This window comes from Carcharodon carcharias, chromosome 10 (assembly GCF_017639515.1).
Source record: "Carcharodon carcharias isolate sCarCar2 chromosome 10, sCarCar2.pri, whole genome shotgun sequence".
Lineage (NCBI taxonomy): Eukaryota > Metazoa > Chordata > Chondrichthyes > Lamniformes > Lamnidae > Carcharodon > Carcharodon carcharias.
Genome location: NC_054476.1, coordinates 22,604,741 through 22,626,628, shown reverse-complemented (window position 1 = coordinate 22,626,628; position 21,888 = coordinate 22,604,741). Strand labels below are relative to the sequence as shown.

The 21,888-nt window shown below is 43.0% G+C and overlaps 1 protein-coding gene across 1 annotated transcript; it reads right to left on the bottom strand.

Annotated features, from left to right (window-relative positions):
- Window positions 1–725: 725 nt before the first annotated feature.
- Window positions 726–19,883, bottom strand: ccnd1 (cyclin D1). Its single transcript, XM_041197787.1, has 5 exons — window positions 19,481–19,883; window positions 17,517–17,732; window positions 16,078–16,237; window positions 11,589–11,737; window positions 726–4,535 (listed from the first exon to the last, which is right to left on the bottom strand). The coding sequence occupies exons 1-5, from the start codon at window positions 19,676–19,678 to the stop codon at window positions 4,380–4,382; spliced, it is 879 nt and encodes a 292-aa protein (XP_041053721.1). The 5' UTR covers window positions 19,679–19,883; the 3' UTR covers window positions 726–4,379.
- Between the last annotated feature and the right edge of the window lie 2,005 nt (window positions 19,884–21,888).

The window sequence follows — 21,888 nt, the reverse complement described above, 5'->3', positions numbered from 1 at the left end:
AGAGTTATCCATGCATAAAGCCAGAGCTAAGTCTTCTCTGGACACATCTCAAATTTGTCTCTTCAGCCTGTTCAATACCAGTTAGCAAAACAATGTTATGTACAAAAAACACTTTGCAGCATTCTAGGTTTTGGTGAAATATTTATCTAACATTACTGTAAGGTCATTATTTTTCCCTTTTTTCGCAGTTTAAGGCCTATTATGCTCCACAACCTCAATACTGCTTTGTAACCCAGTACTAGATGAAGTAACCACTGGGGTCCCACGATTGTTTAAAGCCAAAAAGTATCTGGCCTTGAGTTTGCTGCTTGCCCCACCTATTCTGCACACCAACTCTGATCAGCAAGCTTAACCGATACTGATTTGGCATTTTCATCAGGGTTAGTTTATGCATTATGGTAGTGCCCAGCAGGAATTGAAGCAACTCCCAGAAGCTCATTTCACTTAAGATCCTTTCAGGGAGCAGTGAGAACCATTTGATCCCTCTCTGGATGACTGCACACTCATGTCCTAAAGATGAGGAATAGACTCGGGGCTGATGGGTGTTCCTGACCCGTGTCAGCTTCAGAAAAAGCCAGTTCAAGGACTGCGATATGCTTTAGGATATCCCAAGTAAAAAGGTGCTACACGAATGCAAGTCATTTTGTTGTTGGGACTGTGACCCACAACAATGTCAAAAAAACATAAGGAAAATGACTTAGAAAAAAAACAAATGCACAATCATAAGGTTTTCAAAACATTTTTATTTCTAGTTTATTTTGTTGGAAACTTGTCTAGTACAGGTCTGTTTGTGAAAATGTGCATTTCAGACCATGAACAGTGACATTTTGTAAAATATAAAAGTACAAATTTGTAATTGAATGCTTTATATAGATTGTGACCATCTGAAAATATGTGAAACATTGATTTAAAAAAAACAGACATCTTTGTCGGTACGTGAAACCCCTATTCAGCCTTTGGCCTTTCAGTACAGATTATCTTCTTTAATATAAAAATACAGTTCACTGCCTTTTCGGTACACAACCTTGTACAACCAACATCCGTTATCTGTGCAGCATTGTGGTTATAAAATGGAAGGTTCAGAAGAACAGAGATGCCACATGCAGAAATGACCTTGAGGTAAGCAAATGTTCCTGAAATTCAGACAGTATACATCAGACCCTCTTGGATTCTGTAGCATTTTCCTACAGAACCCCTTCAGATAAATGTACAACGCATTTCAGTAAAACAGGACTATGAGGCAATATATGAAACAAAAACCCGGTGTAAAAAAAAAAAAATCTGGTTAACTGTAGTTTGAGGTAATGTGAACAGGAACCTTTTTTTTTTGGAATCGAGCAGTAATCACATTAAGAACTGATCACATTAATGAAAAAAAACCTACAAAAACTGATGTCAATATCATAATTTTCTATGAGAAAATTTAAACCTATAACATGGCAGTATATGGCATTGTAATAAAAACTGATCCATAAAATAGCAGCAAAACACAATGACAAAAAAAGAAAAAAAAACTTTTTTTTAAAAAAAAGAGAAAAAGCAAAATGTTAAATTTCAAACCAAGCTGGGAACTTCTCCATAGCAGCTCAAAAAGGAGTGTGCACTCCATTTCTTACAATCAACACCATAAACGGCAGTATCACACAAAACATCTCTCCACCACATTCTCCTCACACCGCAACTTCAAACTGAGTTTAGTTTCTCCTCCTCCCCTCTACTACTTTCTAGCATCAGTACATACCAAGATGTGCAAATTTTCTATCAACACCTAAAAGCTGGGGGAAAAAAAATTGGGGACAACTATCTTTTTTCTTCTTCGAGAAGACCAATTCTACTAAAACTATGGTGTTTCATGTTTGCGCTCATGAAAGGGAAAAGATAAGATATATAAATGGGGCCTGAACTTAAGAATATAGAAATGATAATGAGTCCAATCCAATAGCACTCTGAACATAGGCCATGTAATAGCAGCAGCTTTTTCAGGTTTTCTGCCTCATCCCATCCATCTGGAACTAGCACTCCAGAAGCACCAACATTGCCTCATCTGTCCATCAGACCATAGAACTTAAAAGAGAAAGGGAAAAAAAAAAACCTGGTCTCAAAAGACTGTGGCCTGCATCTCCAGAAAAGGCAGCATAAAGGGCAGAATTTTATGGCCCCATCGCATCGGGGGCAGGGGTCCATTCAAAAGTCCATTGATTTTGGCAGGACCGTAAAATCCTGCCGGCATAAAATTCCGCCCAAAGTTTCCTTCCCAGCCGGTTTTAATGGTGAATACTCGAGAGTATCGGGTGTAGCATAGAGAAAAATAAAGCAGAATTTGCGTAAAAAAGTGTTAATCCTGCCAACACCAAGTGAAAATGCCAAGCTTGACCAAAGTTACAAATTACAACTCTTGGCCCAGCGATAATTTTGCCTCCTGACAGGAATTATATCAGCACCTGGTTGTTTGGGAGTCAAGGGGTGGGAGGCATGGTTGTCTACGCCAATATATCCTTCCAAGCTTAACAAAAACACGATGTCAATAAAAGAGAAAAAAAAAACACAAGCTGCTTTCAAAGTTAATTATTCCCCACTTGTGACAGTTAACCATAGCCCACTTCATCCAAGTTCGCTGAGTGAGTCCAGTCCGCTCACTCCTCGTGACCATTGCCAGAACGCATGTCTGGCCAGGAACAGATTTTTCTGCCACACACAGGTGCAGAAAACAAAAAAAAAATCTTACACTGAGATCAGTCATTGCAGAAAATCTACCAATAGCGAATGCTCCCTCAATCATATAGAAATTCTTGTTCTGAGGATCTTCGTTTGCTATTCTAAAGATACCAAACAGCACAGGAACATCAACCATACGGCACTTGAGTCTCTTTTTTAAAAAAAATCTTAATTTACTGCGTGGAGAAAGAACAAGACATTTTTGTAGAAGGGCTAAGATCCTACATCTGTGACACAAACACTTGGAACTCTGATGTCTCTCTACTGGAAGCTTCTTCTACTTCAGACTTACAATAAATAGATCTACATTACCTTATAAATAAATTACATGAAGAATTTTCCTTTGTTGTGGATAATTAAGCAAACAGTTTCCGGAACAATATGGTTACATTCTACGCTTGCTGATAAAACCTGAAGAATACATCTACACAGGCCCCATTTATAAATTAGTTGGCACATGAAAGATTTCTAAACACTGTTCTTTCTATATAAAAAAAGGTCAGTGATGCCAGCAGTTTTTGGAATGTAGTTATCATTCACTGGAATGTCACAATCCAAGTTCCATTTCCCTCTCGAACACCATAGTCCACGTAACTTGCCTCGCAAACACAAGCACTTAATATTTCTAAACCATTCCATTTTTAAAAAACTTTTTTAAAAAAAATTTCCACACAAAGAAAGGATTTTTTTAAAAAATCTATTGACTGAAAGTGCTTTGAAATGGAATGGTTTGAGAAAAGAAAAACAAAGGCCATGGATTAAACCTGTCACTGGTTAGCCAGAATGGGTTGACTCCAGCCAGCATTCTATTTACATAGGTCTCTTCTGTCAAAACAATAAAATTAAAAGACACAAAGACTTTAAAAAAGGATACTATAGTATTAGTAAGTGTGTGTGTGTATAATTAGGTACTTAGCCACGAGTAGTAAAATGGACCTGCACAAGCAATTATAAGCTGGCACCCAGAGAGCCTTATGCACAGGTAATCCACAGACTCCAAAGAATAGATATAATAATGCAGATAACTAAGATACACCAATGGGTTACATCAACCATTTATAAAGTGAAGAGGATAAGCACTAAGAAAATCATATAAACATCTGGACAAACTGATTATAAAGTGACTAGACACATATACAAGCAGGTATAGAAAAGCCTAGATCGCAGTAGAAGCTATGCATTTTTTCCTCACTTTTTTCCTTTTTTTTTTAAATAGAAAAAAAGATTAAATCATTACTACCCAAAACCCTCTTCTACATTAAAAATGGTTCATTCGCACTCAAAGAAATCAAATCTATTACCTCCCCAAAGACATTTTCTATTTTCTATTATTATAAACTTAGAAGCATAAACACGATTTTTGTATATAAAAACACTTTCATTAATGTCTCATATAATCTGCATGTATTTTGTAGCATAACACGTGTTTGGCTATGCAAATGCCTTCTCTTTTCTGCTCTTTAAAACAATCAGTTTCAGACTATTTCATATTTAAATGCATGGTGAAGGGACACGAGCACTGAAAGCAAAAAAGGAAGCAGTTCCCTTCTTTTTATAAATGTGCTGGAGATATTGGAGGGGAGGTCATGGTGTTTTTTTTTGATATATATTTATATATAGCGAGCATTTCCTTGCAAACTGCCAGTGACCACTCTCGTCAATCATCATAGGTTCACATCTCGCACATCAGTCGGTGTGCAGGAGAGGTCCAGTTCATCCTCTACAGTCTTTGTTTCCGGGGATATGCTGCTGTGTTGTACCTGGCGAAGGCTCGTCTCGAGGAGTGACTCAATCTGTTCTTGACAGGCCCGTAAACAATCCTGTGTAAAGACAGCCAAAGGGGGGTGGGGGGGGTTGGGAAAAAAATTAAACTCTGTAATGCCTTTAACATAGTAACACATCTCTCAGCATTAAGGAGCAACATTTAAAGCTACGTATGGTGATATTAGAGCAAGTGACAGCTTTGTCAGTCATACGTTTAAAGAGCATCTGAAAGGAGGGAGAGATAGCGAGGTTTTAGGGAGGGATTCCAGAAGTTAGGGCCTAGGCAGCTGAAAGCACCACCATCAATGGTGGAGCGATGAAAATCAGGGATACACAGAATTAGAGAAATGCAGAGTTGTACGACTGGAGTCAAGATTATCCCCTAGTGAATTCATATTTCTACTGTTGAGACTGTCAAGGTACAAGCGTACTTTGGTCAACAAACAATAGCAAGCCTCCAGATGCAGTTTCTAGCATAGTGGAAAACTATATGAATGTGATTATATTTCTCTGCTGCATGTAACATTGTAGGATTATGTTTGGTATAATAATCAGTCCCAATGGAAACCATTTTTATTTTGGGCAGAGAGCTATCCTGATACCACATAAAAACAATAATTATAGAATTGTTCACTCCTGTGTATTTGGAATCTAACCATCTGGTTTAGCGTCTCTTTTTTTTTGCAGGCTCATCGTGATGTGACCTTTCTCTCTCATTTTCTTTGACCTCTGGCATGTCAATCCTAGCAGTCAAAGCGCTCTTCAAATGATAAATTAGTGCCTTCTGTTATGATGTGCATGACTGGAAACAAATGACGTTTTTGGAAGAAAGGGCATCATTCTGCAACCTCAAATCATCATTTTTTTTCTCTGTATACACTTCAACTAATATGCTTAATGTGCAATTTCCTCTCCCTATTTCACCTCAGCCATGAGCAGCACTGAAATAGGCATTGGCCAACTTTAGAGTTTTGTAAAATTCAAATTCAGATACTCAAGTGTGAATGATCAAAATTAAATTATTACAAACTACAGACATTGTGTGCTTTTCTTCGTTAAAATTCACAGATGGAGGCACTGTGCAAAACATTGCCACAAGCTTTTAGTTTTGGAATATGCATGGATTAAATGATGGCAATATTAATTTGATCAGCATTCAGTGCACCTCAGACCTTGCTTGCTTCAGAGTATCAGTGTAGCATTACTGCTACAGACACTTCGTCATCAATCATGTTGTGTCAGGGACTACAGGCTTAAAAAGGACAGAGGTCGTCTCACAGTTATTCCTTTAAACCTTTCCCAGGGCTTATTTAGTCAGAGTGACAAAAGAATGCCTGTCTATTAACTTCCTCACCATTTCCCAAACACCACTGATGGTATCTCTTGACGATTACACACAAAATGACCTCGAGTCCAACATCAAACACTTCCACGAATCAGTAAAAGAAAATGCACCTAGGACCTATGACATTTGGTATGTATAGCACTGATTTGTTCAAAACAACCTCAAATTCTATTTGAATGAACTACGCTGCGTTTCTGGAGACTTGCGAAAGAATGGTAAAAAAGAATTAAAACAGCAGAAATTTCAGGCCAGGGTCAGAAAAAGGAAAACATTAACCCTGGCCTTTTATCCTCTCACCTCAAATCATTGGGTTATTATTTGCAAGATTTGCAAAACTCAAAAGCACTTCACAATGAACTATTTCTGAAATACAGGCAAAAATCAGCTATTCTGCATGCAGCACAATAATCCGATAAATTGCCATCTACTTGACTGACTAGTTAATTGGTTTTAAGTGACATTGGTTGAGGGAAGAATGCTGGGGCTAGAACATAATGCTTTTTCACAAGTGTCATGGGATCTTTCACATTGACCTGAAATCACTTGGCATGGGGAGACAGCATGTTGGTTTCACGTGTCATCTGAAGAACAATACTGGCGTGTCAGCCTAGAACATGTGCTCAACTCCTGATAGCAGGACTTCAGGCTACAACATTCCTCTTTGGAAGCAAACGTGTACTACTAACAGTGATGAGCTTATAAAACTGCTGTATTTGTATTACTCTTGATCCTCCTTTCTCAATGGCCAAAACCTTTACTGATGGTACAAATATACAAGGGGCTGTCTTGAGAAATAACACAATGCAAATAGCGCAATAGTGCAGTTTCTGAGAAACATGCATTATTTGAAAATAAGCACCAAGCTTCATTCCATTTTCCTCTCTTAATTCTCTTCACCTGAAGGCATTGACCAATGCCATCTTACAGTTCTCCAATGGTGTTAGCAGCTATCCAGAACTGCACTCAAGTGGACAACTTTCATTCAATGTGCCAAGGCCTATAGGAATTACAGAATGGCATACAAACAGGCCTTTTGGCCCAACAGCTCCATGCCAGTGTTTATGTTCCACACAGGCCTCCTCCCATTTTTCGTCATCTGACCTAATTTACATATGCTTCTATTGCTTTCTCCCTCGTGTGTTTATCTCGTTTCCCCTTAAACGCAACTATACTATTCACCTCAAATACTTCTTGTGGTAGTGACTTCCATACTCTCAGCACTCTCTGGGTAAAGAAGTTTCTCCTGCTTTCATTTGCATTTAATTAATACCCCACTGCTTTTATCGTTTCCCCATCATCTAGCAGCACAAAAGTCACCTTTGCACTGACCAGGGAACAATCTCGTGATCATCTTAATCTGTCCTGCTCAAACACTATCAATGGGAACTTCTCACCCTCTTGTAGCTCAGGGACATAAAAAACACCTGAAAAACCTCAGTGGCCCATCAGCTAATTCAATGCAGACAAAACGGGGACAAGATCTAGCCATTTAGGGAACCATTTTAATTCTGTTCTTGCACTAAAACCATAAGAAAAAATAGCAACATACATGCCAGAACATCAACTAGCCATTTTTTTTCTGCACATGATGCAATGGACACAGAAAAAAAAACAAAAATGTTTTATTAACAGATGAAACCTTTAACTCGTTTGATTAATGTTACATCAAATTTACAGTACAAAAACAGGCCATTCACCCAACTGGTCTATGTTGCTCCATCTTCCCATCCATCTTCATCTACCTATCAGTTTGAGCTTACACGTTAGAAAGTAGCAGCCACGATGTAAAGCTGCAAATTTACAACCATTACAAGTGGTCAACTATTCCAAGGTAAATGGTCCACGCAGTTTGAGCTATTCAGACCAGGAAGGTCCTAAGGTTATGTTTTTTTAAAAGGTTTTTTAAAAATCCGGCTCGAGTTTGCCGATTTCAAATCATGTTGGCACCAGGGGGTGCTATAGGTGGCATCAGGGACCCAGGGCTAAAATGGAAAGACAGGAGAAGACAAAAATCATCAAAGACTTGGACATAGCTCAAGTGCCAGATAGAGACAAGTTTAACTGGAATCTACCCCTCCCCCGCCTCCACCACCCTGACCAAGTCTATATCCACATAGGAATGCCTCTAGAGTGGGCTGCACATAATCCAAATTCCAGTATGAATAAATCAACTTCAGAAAGAGGAGGGAGGGCTGAAACATTAAGTCTCTCCCATTATCCAGGTGTGGTTCCAAAACTCTCCAAGACTGCTTGGAAGTTTCCCTTTTTCAGTGGGTTCTCATCATATAAAAAGGAAACAACAACACGAGAAGCATTCTGGAGGCACAGGGGGCGATGAAAGAGGAAGGCCTGTTACCAGATGGCAACTAGTCACCACAGGGAAGCCTGGTGTGGCTCTTCCTGCTGCGAGACACCATCTCACTCACTGAACACCTCACTGCTGGAGGTTTAGATTGGGACTGAAGCAGAGCTGGATTTGAACTTGCTACTGTCTCCATTCCCCACCTAATTGGTGCTGCTCAGTGTCACCATTCATTTCTTGGGATATTTTAGGATTTCTGAACTCCTTTAAAAAGAACTTGCTTTCCCCCCTCCCCTAGACATGAACAAAAAAGAGCACTTTCAATGAAAGGACTAGGACATCCATCCCACACTTTCATAGGCAAGCCCCTTGCAATCTTTTACTTAAAATAAAATCCACCTTTCTCTCCGGTTGTTCTGCATCTTTAAGCAGAATCTGTGTTTCACAGAATGGTTGGTGATGGGAGGTGGGGGCGGGGGCGCAATCTCCCAAACGAAGGGTCATATGTTTGCTGTTTAGCGCTCTCACATCCAGGATCTCCCCAGAGTAACAGATGCCTAATCTAAGGTGTGTGGGCAGTTCAAAAGATTAAGCTAAAGACAATTAGGGTCCTGGAAACTTGATCAGACCTAACAAATTCATGGCACTCACACAATGGGGTTAAGAGGGTTTTTTTTGATGAGTACAAGACTGCCCAAGGCTCCCAATTATGCTTAATTTGGGTTCCAATTACCAGCGATCAAAGTGAAAACAGGAAATTAGACCCAATGCTAAGGTGACTGAGCCAGAACGCAAGGTACTCGATGCACTCAGGTGACAATCTTTTACCTTTCACTTAGGTGTGTAGGTGCACCTATAAAGCACATCACACTGTTATAAGTATATTGGCAAGCCAAGGTAATCTCTCTTCCACACATTTCATTATAAATACCAATCAATTAAAGTTTTATTCATCAGCGTCCAATTAAATCTACATTTTGAGAGTACAACATTAAGAGCTGCGAATGTACAGTCCAATTCAAATTATTTCAATTTTTTGGCACTAAATTCTTATCTACTATTCAACTTACTGGAGAATTAAGACAATGACAACTCCAGGGTAACTTCAACATAATCTAACCTGACCCGCAGGGAAACCCAACAGGATTATTTTGGTGGTCTGTTTTATACTCCACCCAATTTTACTCTCATTAAATATTAATAGCAAGCAAAAATCGGTCCGGGTGCAGAGGGGAGGGCTCCAATCCCATTAGTTACCTGCTGTGGTTAGGCTAAAATTACCTACCCACTCCACCCTGGTATCTTGGTAATTGCTTAACCAAAAGATAGCATCAAGATTGCTGTCAATATCTCATCCTACATCATCAGCCAATTGCATCACAGATCGCAGACAGGTTTCCTACGACCAATAAATATTGTGAAGAATTGGTTAAGCCACCTCATCTGCCAACCACTGCGCTACACTCATATTTGTAATCAACCAATAGCACCATGCACAGAACAAAAACACGAACAATGGTTAGAAATATCTTGCTGTTCTGCCTTCCACTGGCATAGATTCGATGGAGCTGATTCTTGGAAAGAGGCACGGGAAAGTGTTGCTCCAGTCTTAACTATTAGTTCAGTACGTTATGTAAATCGGTCTAATTATTGACTCGCATGTAAACTCTGTAGAAGCAAATACATCCTTTTTTTGTGTACTGTTCTCAAACATTGTCTTTACAATGTTGATGGGAAACACAATCTTTGCTTTTAGGTCCATAGTGTTGCTCCTTGTCAAGTACTGCTAAAGTTAATTCTGACGCAGAACTCTTGACCTAACACAATGTTGGGCCGCTGCATTGTAATGGACAAACAAAAGCACGTCTCTGCATTCGAGATCACCCATCACTGTGCCACACATTTGCATTTAGCCTCCACTTGTTTAAAAAAAAACCATCTTCCTCAGCCAATTGATCCCTGACTGCTTTATTGCCCGATTCCTACTGAGGCACATCTCCTGCTGTCCAGCCAGGCAGAAGAAAGCTGCAGCGTAAATCAGTCACATATCTGCTTTAACAATGAGAGAATGTCACCATTCGCCTGCTTGGCCAATGACTTTCGCAGCATAGGTGCAAGGTGTAATAAAATTGGACTCAGATCATTAGGAAGCCTCGAATAAAAAGAGGTTGGCTCCACTTGACATTAGGAGGTGTCAGGTTACAGGCCACACATAAAGGTCACAAACACCATGAGGCCCATTTATCACATTTCTTATGAGCCATTTCCTTTTAAGCTTAACCCTCTGCCTGTCTCTACTGATACACTATTAATTGCTGAATGGCCACTAAAGAGTCACACATCACAAAGCTATTGTTCTATTGAGCGCAGAAGAGTTACAAGTACATAACATGGCTATTATTGCTGAACCATTCAAATCCTTTTCATTCTGGGCCTCCCTATCAGGGCATTTCACACCCACTAAGCTTTATTAATTTTTGACTGAAAAGCTTTAATCAGTAACACCAGCATTGCAGTATATAAGTATACTTTTATGATTCTGTGGTACTTCATTGCAGCCGTGACTAAATCTAATTACATATTAAACGCCTTTATTCATCAAACTCAAATTGTGTGAGTTCCCTGTTGCATGGAGCTGCACTTACCAAAAAGATACAATCCCCGATTCCATGAGGAAGAGGCAACATTGTCACAATTGACCTCAAAGTCCTGGTAGAGGAGGGCCAAATGCATCAAGCTCGCTTTGGTACCCTCAACAAATGACCATTAGGCCAACTTTGGGCGATTGTCAGCATCTATCTTTCTTGTGGAAAGTGCTCCCCAGTATGGTTAAATAAATTGCCAACATTCACTATCTGGGCCATTTGACAGCTGTGGAACTGTATCCTGCAATAGCCTTCAGAGACGGGAGAAGTGAATGCGATCTTTATTTGACACATTTCCATGTTATTTCAAAAAAGCAGAATGTGAAACATCATCCCCTGATGATTGCGTGTCACCATTAAACGTTTGCTTGGGAGTTGTGAAGAGGACAGCAGAGTCAATGTGCCTCAAATTAGTTAAAACCCTGAGAACGCAAGAACAATTAACAGGCAAAATTCCTGATAATTAAAGCAAAAATATGCAGCAGGAACATAATGGTGCCAGGGCAGGTGATGGGAGGTGGGGAGGAGAAGGGTGGTGATCGGAGGATGGAAGCCATTGCAACTATACAATGAAGGTGCAAACTCTTAGAAAGCTGCAGCATGGAAGGAGCTTGTTCAGCCCATCCTGCATGTGTCAGCTCTTTGGAAAAGTATGCAATTAGTTCCATTCCTCCGCTTTTCCCATATCTTTGCACATTTTTTTACCCTGCAATTATTTATCAAATTCCCTTTTGAAAATGACTGCATTTTACTCTTAAGCATTTTCTTTTAATAACAGTAAAAGCACATTCCTCATTTTGAAATTGACAACACTTACCGGGTCACACTTGATGATTTGTGATAGGAAGTCTGTGAGGGACTGATAGGAAAGAAAACTGTTGCTATTGCCCAAGTGGAGGCCATGAACTGCTGCAGCCACACTGCCAGCGGCAATCATGGAGGGTGGATTCGATATAAATTTGACGTCTGCAAAAAGAGAAAACCAGAGAGAATTATACATTTAGCGCTTTCGAGAAAATAGCAGCAAAGGGTGACAGACCAGTACCGCTTTGGGTTTTTCTTCATTTGCAATGCGTTGGCTGCCCTCCCGTAGCAGTGACTGAAGTTCAGTGAGATGTGGCAGAACTAAGTGACGGAGGCCTCCAAAACTTGGCAGGCACTCAGCGGCCTTCTGATCTGACACCATGCTGACAGCAAGCCGAGCCCGATGCCAGACTGCATTGCTGTAGGTCCATGCTCGAGACCACTTCCATGGGCCTATTGTGAGCTGTGTCACTGAGACTCAGAGCCCTGCAATCTGCAGAGAGGGAGAGCGGTAGAGAAAGTGGGGGGGGAGGCGGGGAGGGAGGGGGTCCTCTGGAGCGAGCCTTGGTACTGGTGCCCCACTTTGGCCAACATCTACTGAGCCAGAATAGTGACACTGAAGCCTAAAAAGACACATTTGTGTGTCCACTTTTATGCTTGTGACTGCTCTAGACAAACAGCATGGTCTGCCCTTTTGTCACACACAACAAGGAATTATTTGTACCAGAGGCCACTAATTTCAGCATATTAATGAGGGGTGCCTATGCCTCGTAATTGGGTGTCCCAAAGCGAAGAGTGTGGCATCACTGTCGACCTCCCATTGCCTCATCTTGCGCTATTGAGAGCGCAGGGACAGGGTTCCGCACGGTAAGATGAATTGGACCTGACATGCCGACAAAAGGAAAGGGGGAGGGGGGTGAGGGGGAGGAGGCCAACCAGCCCACCCCCCCCCCAACCCCCAACCAATTCAAGCACACATCCCTCCTAGCCTATCTTGAGACTTCATCCGAAAGGAATAAACAACTTCAGTGTTGTTAAGAAGAAAGCTCAGCCACCCGGGAGGAAGACAAAAGAGGCTAAAGCTTCCAACGCTCTTTCTTAAAAACAAGAGGGGGGGGTGGTGGGGGGGGGGGGTTGGGGGGAGAAAAAAAAACCCAAACAGGATGAGCCACTCCTTCAATTCTACTTGAAGCAGTACCATCAAAACCCAGAGCTGGGGGCCATGAATGAGAACCTTTCATTCAGGCAAATCAAAACTGCTCACAGAATTCATTTTGCCCAGATATGACAGGTCCCGACGAGTCACATTCTTGAAGTGGTGCGGAGATGGAGAGAACAGCGGAGGTGCAGTTGTTTCAAGTTTGTGTCATGAATATCAAGTCATCAAATTTTAAACTATATAATTATTAGAAATATGCAACCAAAAAGCCTGCACCAGCCTGGCTGCGAATTCTTTACCTGGGAGCTCAGGCTATCATGAATGCCATTCTAACTTTGGGCAACTCAAAACATTTCTTTTTAAGCATTATCCCAGCATCACTTATCCATGCCAAGATCTATTCATTACTGGCAATTATGTGTTAACTTCAAACAACACTAGTAATTTTTTTTTGACCTACCGCAGCACAAAAGAAGGTCTTTAGCAAAATCCAGCTCTATTAACAGACAATTCAGAGGCTGCACAAAAGGAATTCTGCTCAACATCACCTTGAATGTAATCCCTTCCATTAAAAGTCTTTTAAATCATCCCTTCCCCCCCCCTCCTCCCAAGTCCTTGTTCAATCTTTTGTAATGGATAATTACTTCAGTGCTCCATTTATACGTTCTGTCAATTGCTGAGGGCCAAATGTTGTGTTTCAGGCTTTAGGCTCGTCTTTAGTGCTCACTGCTAGCACCCACCCTCCCGCTGCCCCCCCCCCCCCACCCCCCACCCCACCCCCACCCTCCAACCATGCCCCCACCCCCCCACAAATAAGAAGTAACTAGAGCCATCGATCAAAGTACTGGAATGTCAGCAATGTTCAACCTTTGAACTGTCCTGGTTTGTTCCTGCATTGTAACTGCCAGCACAGCAGTTCAACCTGGTACACATATATAAAAAAAAACTTTGCCATCTTCAAAGTATGTGGAAGGGCCAAAGTTTTCTGGGGTGCACAAATAAAGGCAACAGGCTCCCAAACCACTTTGCTTTCACTTTACGTGCTCGCTTCAATGGCTATTAGACCACACCAGGCTATCTAACTCTGGGCTTTCCATAAATGCCTTGGGTCAGAGTTCTAAATTGTAACTTGTTCTCTTGGGCACAAAATGCTTCAAACTTTGAAAACTTCTGGTTTGCACAGTAACAATCAGCCACTTCCTTTGGTCATGACTGAAACTTTAATCTGCAAAAGACGTGACTGACAGAATCTTGATTAAAAGCAAGACTTTGTCAACCCCCTTAAATGACCACTGAGACAATTCACTGCTGTGCGAATGTAACTGGTGCATTTTATTTTAATTATGGCTTTAAGGGAATTGGTGCTCTAACCTAAATGAAAGCTTGTTGCTTCTAAATCATTCAAACAACAACTAACATCAGGCAACTTCAACTGGATGAAGCGTTCCGTTCTCAAAATGTTTTAAGATCTCAATAATAACTATTTATTGTTTTGCCACACACACACACACACGACATGCACCCAAACTTTGCCCACTCCTCTACGCCAGAATGGATTGGCCATTTTGTGACAGCGTTTTGGCAGACGGGAGCAAGCCAGCTACCAGTAATGGGCCAGCCGACAACTGCAACGAGGAATCCACACGCTTTGCAGTTAATATTGACGGTTATAGGCTGGGTGTGAGAAAAGCAGATCGGGGAATCCACATGACAGCATACGAAAATGAGATAATGAAAGAGAACTGGCAGGGCACAGCCCCAAAGATCAAACATTTGTACCTGGTCCCTACTTGCATTTATGGGAACACTCCTTTAGAGGGCGAGCTTCCCAGCGTCAAGCAAGTCACCTATGGTGTGGTCTGAGTGGGAGGACACATGGAGAACACAGCAATTAGGGCTTTTCTCAATGCTCCATGTGTTTATCCACTCAATATCTTGGGCATTAAGGCCAGGAAGGTTCCAGGTTTAATCTCAGCACGTGATTTAGCTTCCCTCGAGCAGTATACTAGAAAGAGCCTCAAATCACCAAGCTTAGGCAGGCAAGTAATAAGTAGATTTTTGATTTTAAAATGACCAGTGTTCTGGCTCCCGATTGCTTTTCACTTCTGCTGCAAATATGCATGGGTTAAGTGTCTAGTTCAGCAGTGGTGCCTCTCAAGGATGAATGGCGACCCTCTCAAAATCTGTGCTGGCAATTCACGCGATGAAAAGTGAAAGAGGATGCAGGATACCCGATCACCTCCTACAAGAGGATGCAGGATACCCGATCACCTCCTACAAGAAGCCCGTCCCTTCAGGAATATTAGTGACAATAAAAAAAGACGCGAGTTATTCTGGCACTGTTTTAGCCTCCTGGCCGTTAGACTGGGGAGCAGTACCAAGAGCTTACATGACTCTAACCGAGCATAGCATGCAAGTTAGCTTTAGTGGAGAGGAAAATGGGAGTAGAATTCAGGTGCAAGGTTTTTGTTTAAATTTTAAATGATTTAACGTGCGACTCAAACAGTAAAATGTATATAAACTAATTTAAGGGGAAGCTGGATAAGCACAAGAGAGAAAGGATTAGGAAATAACGCTGATAGGATTAGATGATGAGAAGGAGGAGGCTTGTGTGCATCATAAACACCAGCACTGACCCGTTGGGCCAAATGGCTGTAGATACTAATTTACAAGAAGCTTAACTTCCTAACAATCCTAACTGAATTCCGACAAAACCTGTACATTCTAGATTCTACGCACTAGCTTGTGATCTCTAGTAAACTCAAGTTCAGGTAGTTGAGAAGCATGCTGGTAACATCATCAGTCCAGGAGATAGTTAACAAATGAAGAACCTGAGGCACAACTCACTTAATTCGCCCTATGCTTAAAAAAAAATAAGGCATAACACCCAACATATTCTTGACTTGTTTCTCAATGTTAGGACAAAAGCACCCTTTTGTCAGCTATACCTAGCGTACTTGAACAGCAAAAAAAGCCACCAAAACTGTAACCCATTAAAAATCACATTCAATCAGGTGCCAATTGCTTCATGATCCACTGTGTTGGTTACAAGTTAGTGCATTAGGTTTCCGGTACAAAGCATGATCTATTTATTCAGTGATGGGAAATCTTATCTCTTTATTCTTATTATTTTTTCCCACATACCTTATTGCTGTTCTTGCATTAGCCTTAAATAAAGCCAATTTACATAATGCAAAAGAAATACATTCTGACTCGAAATGCTCTATTGAAATGTGTGGCTTAATTATTAGGTACATGATGTCCAACACCACCACCCCCCCCCCCGCCCCCCCCCCCACAACTGTTCTGACGTGGCACACCTGGTCGAGCAGAAACTCCATACCTGTAGCACAGAGAGCCACAAAAGTCTGTGCGTGTTTGCGGATGATCTGTTTGCTGTCCTTGGGGATGGGTAGCTTGCTGAGGAAGTGTTCAATGAAATCATGGGGGGTCACAGAGGCTAGATCCCACTTCAGTTTGTTGAGAACAAGCAGCTCCATTTGCTGAAAGAGAAACACACACATGTGGGCTGTGTCGGCTCCTGTAGTGGAGTCTGAGACATTGCAGTTTACACAAACGAGAAAAATGGGCATGGGAGTGTTTCTATAGAGGATGAATCTATTTTAAGCGCCAATGGTACATCTAGTAAAACAGCAAACATATTTAAAATATATATATATATATATATATATTCCAGGAGTGTAAAAAATCTACTCCAAATTGAAGCTCCATTATTGATATGTCATAAATTGCTCCATGTGCTTCAAAGAAAGCGAGCGCCTTTCGGTGTCCAATTGTAGCCTGTGGGATACCAGTTTGGAAAAAAATACAAATTCTGCTCTGCAGCTACCATCTAATTGACAGGCGCCGCGCTGTACGAATGGACTGGTTTGCGAGCGGAAGCAGCAGCATCCTACCAGAGGTTTGAGGCTCATGTCAGCAGAGGGCGCCAACGTCCCGCGTATGCGATGCGGTACAGTCGCGCGTTGGGAAATGAAAGAACAAGAGGGGTTGGGGAAAATGTCAAATGCTGAAAAAGTTACACTTGAGGTCCTGCTTTTCAAACTGCACCTTTCCACTACCAAAGTCCCAGAATCGCGCAGGGTTCAATCTTACAAAAAAAATCTATGAAATGTTCCCCGATCTCCCCCATAAATCAATGACAATGTTAATTATTAATAACTATTTTCGATTTCCACCCCCCCCCCCCCCTCTCTTTCTGTTCATTTCCTTTCGGCTATTTGACTTGGGGAAAGTGGAAACACTTCGGAGTTTGGACTGTGTACAAAAGATAAATGAAATAACGGGGGTCGCGCAGCCGAAACCATCTTGACGGGGGTTTATCAGTGGAAAACGGGCGCTCCAAGTGCAACCTCTTGGGGGGGGGGGGGGGGGGGGGGGGGGGGTGGGGGGAATGGAAAACATCTCATTTATTGCCGAGAAAAATGAGCGAGATCAACGATATTAAGAGTGGCTGAGCAGATTTGCAAGTAGGGCAGCGCCATAAGAAGGGAGGGGGAAGGGGGAGGGGCAAATAAAAAAAAATTTGCCCCTTCCCAAAAATTTCCATAGGTCGGGGCTTTGCAGCGAATTTCCTTGCATGTGTACTTGCTATACAGATGGGCTTAGATGGTCATGTGGTGTGGTGTGCGGGGGCAATTACTACTCATTAAATATGACGGGGGGGGGGGGGGGGCATGTGCAGATGGAAGATCGGAGCCCAAATGCTGTGCCACTCGGTGAGGGGGGGGGAGGAGGAGGGGGTGGAAATTCGCCATTTACCAGTAACTCCTCGGGTCGGATGGAATTGTCAGTATAAATGCAGAGTTTCTCTGCTGTTAAGGGGATCGTTTCTTTCATTTTCGACGCCAGAAACATGCAAGTTGCCCCCAGTAGTTGCAAGTGATTCTTCTTCATCTGCTCGATCGAAAGATACCGGTCCAAATAATTCATGGCAATCGGGAACACCTCCTCTTCACACTTCTGTTCTTCGCAAACCTAGCAAGGGAAGAGCAAAATGGGAGAAGGCGACAGATTAGCGGACTGGGGAGGGAGGGAGGGAAGGGAGGGACGGGGGTGGGGAGAGAGAGAAAGACACAAAACTCTCCGGTGCTAAAACTTTTTTTCTCCCCCGCCACCCACCCAATTCTGACCCCTTTCGCTGACCAACGAATTCGGTCCGAGCCAAGTGTCATCCGACACAGTGCAACATGTTTCTTTATGCCTCTCTCTCTCTCCACCCCCCATCATCACCCCTCTCTCTCTCTCTCCTCTCTCTCCCATTACAGTGCGGGATTGAATTTTCACGTCGTCATCTTTTCAAAAAATATTTAAAAATATTTAAAAATTAGCCCGGCCGATGGAAAAGAGATGAAAATCTGCCCCAGCCGCTCCTCTTTCGAACTGGGTGCCAGTTGGGGTAGTCCAGGCTGGTGAACCCTTCCAAAATAACTAAAATTTCACTCCCCCCCCCCCCCACCTTCTCTCTCTGCCTCTCTCGCTCTCTCCCTCCCTCCAACCACCACCACCACCCCCAGGGGTGGGGAGGCGTGTTGTCGGGAGCAAGTTTCGACTGAAAATGCAGCCGACATCACAGGAAGCACTTGCCCTGCACAATTTCAAAAATTGATTAGAAAGTAAAGAGTGCGGGCACAACAAGGGAGCAAAAAGGGGCACGAAAATGTGCCAGACCCTCCCAAGCAGCCTTTGCTTGCCAGTTGACCCCAGGCATCCCCCTCAATTTTAATCCTTTTTCTCCGGGGAGGGGGGTTGTGAGGGTGGTTTGAACTTGCTGGCAAGTTGGGAAAGGGGGTTTGAACGTGAGGTGCCTCTCGCGTCCCCAACAAAAGAAGCGGGCGAATTTCCCTTGACTCAGACGCTGAAAATGCCTCGAAATCGAACGGCGATTTCCCCCCACCCCACCCCCCTCTCCAATGCCCGGCCCTGCCAGGCTCGCGGAGGGAGGGGGGTGGGGGCAATTACTGGGGGGGGGGTGGGGGGTTTCATGAACTGGGTTTTCATACTTAAAAAAAAAGTTCAGAGGGTTTCAGAGCGATACGGAACAAAGATGGCGTATAATACTGGCACGTATTGAACTGCATACGTGTACAACCTTATTTAGGGTTTTAAAATTAATTTCTGAGCCCCAGAAAGCGGGGCAAACTTTGTGGGGTGGCGTGGGGTGGGGGGAGGGGGGTGGAGGGAGAGAAAATCGGGGACAAGTCTTTGCATTCATCTCCAGCTTCCTAAGCGGCCTTGGGAACAGCATCATCCCCCCACCCCCCCACCCACCCCCCTCTTCTGCACCTCAGCGAGATAAAGAAGGGTATTGCAAAACTGCGGGGGCGAGGAGGGAGTGGGGTTGGGGTGGGGGGTGGGGGGGGCAAAGAGATATGTCCAAAAAAAAGTGGGGGGGGGGGGGAAGAGGCGAAGGAGGGAGGCCAGAGAACCCACATTTAAGAATTTTTTTTCTTTTTAAAAAAATCAATAAAAATTATAGGGGTTAGGGAGGGTAGAAAGCAGCGAAACAGGGAGTTGGGGGGGGTGGGGGGTAAGTGGCAGGGGTCGGCGTGACAACCCCCCCTTCCCCCCTCTCTCTCCAATTTGCTGTCAGGTTCTCTTCCCGTTTCTGAGGAAAGTAGTTTAAGCGGAAAAAAACCCAAACTCAGGCAGATAGGGGCACGTCGCGAATTGTGAGCTCCTGTATATACATTTCGGGTTATGTCTATACGATTCTCTGCACCAACCTCCAGCATCCAAGTCGCAACGATCTTCCTCATGGAGGGCATAATCTCTTTTTGGACGCACTTAAAATAGCTTAGGGAGGGCAGACAGTTCTCTTCGCTTCTGAGCATGGTCTGCAGGACGCGATCATTGATTAAATTGAGATCCTTGTAGGCCCTTCTGATCGTCTCTCCCTCGCAGCATAGCAGCTGATGTTCCATTGCTGGGGCTTCTCTCTCTCTCTCTCTCTTTTTCTTTCTCTCCCTTTCTCTCTCTCTCTCCTTATTGCATTGACTAAAACGGGGATGCTACTGCCTCTGGAGGCTATAGTTCAGGGAAAAAAACTTAACTATAACTTGCCCGCAAGTGACGCAATAGCCTTTTAGTTGTTGTTATGCAGAGCAGCTGCGAGTGGGAGATCAAAGGAGGAAGAGAGAGGCCAGCACAGGGGCACAGCCTATAAAGCCGCCCCATTTGCAGGAAAGGGGCAGGATTTATCAATGTAAATTCAAATTCGACTTTATTCATCGCGGCGACTCGCCTTATTCTAATTTGGAGCCGGACGAATACATATATATATCTATATATCTACATTATATATAGCGCTTTTTAAAAAGAAAGTCCAAGAAATCCACGTAATATTGTCATAGTGGGAACTTGCAGTCAGCTGTCAATCAACCCACGATTGATTGACAGTCCAGCGAGTGATACAAGTTAGAAAGTGGAAGCATTTTGGGAGAATGGGAAGAGTTCATTTAAAATAGATTTATTGTATATAAAACCCTTGGGTGCGCGCACACACACACACACATATTTGGGCATATGTTTGCTGCGTTAGTGGGATGAAACATGCATCTTGTTGCAGGTTGCGATTTAAATTTCGCCCAGATTGAAATGCTTTGCCCCCGTGCATTTTATTAATTTGCTGTTCCGCTTTGTTTTCCGCTTGTGAGCTTGCCTCGCTTTTCCAGGGGTCAGCCCAGTTTATCCCAGGCTTCCTGCTTTCCTGAAACATTGATTCCGCGTGTGGTACAAATCCAGATTTTAAAAACTCTCGCCCACTGTAGAAGTTTTTTTTCGGGGGAAGGGGAGGTGGGATAGGGTAGTGACGGGGTGGTGGGGGGGAGTTAAATGGGCAAAATTTTCTCGATCTGTGAGAGGAACTCCTTACGCCGGTAGAAATAAGAGGCGAAGGTATTAGCATAACCAATGGCGGAAAAGATTGTTACTAGGCAGATCAGTCAGCTTTCAGCCGCGGCTACCATCGATCACTCAGGCATCCAACCCCATCCCTTTTGTTCAAAGGAATGTGAAGGCACTCACAATAGTTTTATTTGGAGGGAGAGGCATCAGAAAGAGGATCACCTTGTATTCCTGCGTGTGTGCGTGTATATATATATATATTACACTAATTCCCAGCTTTTAAAAAAAATCAAACAGCTAAACCTGCGATTTTCAATCAACCCCTTTGTAACTTTTGCTTTGAAAGTGATTGTACTTTCAGGAGATAAGATGAGTTTTAATTTTAATTAATGCTGGTTGGTTTATTATTCTCCCCTCTCGCCGCTTTAATTTTACTTTATGCCGAAAGAGAATCTCTTTCACCAACCACTCCCCCACCCCAGCTTCTCTCTCTCTGGGTCTTATTTTTTCTCTCTTCTCTCTCGCTGTGAATCTTGTCGCATGATTATTAATGGGAGCCGGGACATTCCTAACATTCCAGGCTGCGCCTACATTAACAAGTCCACATGCTCCGTTTGCATCTAATTACCGTAATACAGCTAAGCTATTGTTCCCGAGGAAACCAAGCTTTCGCCAAGCGACCCAAATCATTTGTCAAAACGGATGTGAGGAGGGATCTTGTGTATTTCACTTAAAAAACGCACACACACACACACCACGCCACTGGCTGCCTTCAGATTTCGGCTTGCTGTCCTGCACTGACCCTAGCATTCCTTTCTGTATTACTGATTATATTAGATGAAATAAACCTATTATTAGGATTTTAATCAAACAAAGGGGAACAGAAGGAACGTGGTGGTGGTGGGTCGGGGGGTAGGGAAGATTTATTTCCCTCCCCAGGGAAGGGAAAGGAGGAGGGGGGGGGGGTGGTGGGGTGGTAAGAGGGCTGAGCGAGTTTTTCACTGGAAGATCCCTGCAGCCGAATCCTCCCGAACACTGACACCGTCCCCTCGCTGGGGAACGCGTTATTGCAGCAATGGGATCGGAAACCAAACTTTTGTACACTTTCATTTCCCGGCCCCAGATACAGGATTAGGGTCATAAATGTGCACCGTCGCCTCCCTCCCAAAGCCATTAGGGGAGGCTGGAGGCTAGCAGGCTGGGGACTGGGCACTGGGGGCTGGGGGATTTAAAATAATAAAATAAGAACTTCGGAGGAAGGGAATCGTAAATTCATTTCAGACCCATT

What these genes read in the sequence shown, in the direction of transcription:
- ccnd1 (XM_041197787.1), bottom strand. Translation starts at nt 19,678, where the DNA reads ATGGAACATCAGCTGCTATGCTGCGAGGGAGAGACGATCAGAAGGGCC. An exon ending in TTGCGACTTGGATGCTGGAG is followed by an intron (nt 17,733 to 19,480) that starts GTTGGTGCAGAG and finishes TTCCCTTGCTAG; the next exon opens with GTTTGCGAAGAACAGAAGTG. An exon ending in TCCGACCCGAGGAGTTACTG is followed by an intron (nt 16,238 to 17,516) that starts GTAAATGGCGAA and finishes TTTCTCTTTCAG; the next exon opens with CAAATGGAGCTGCTTGTTCT.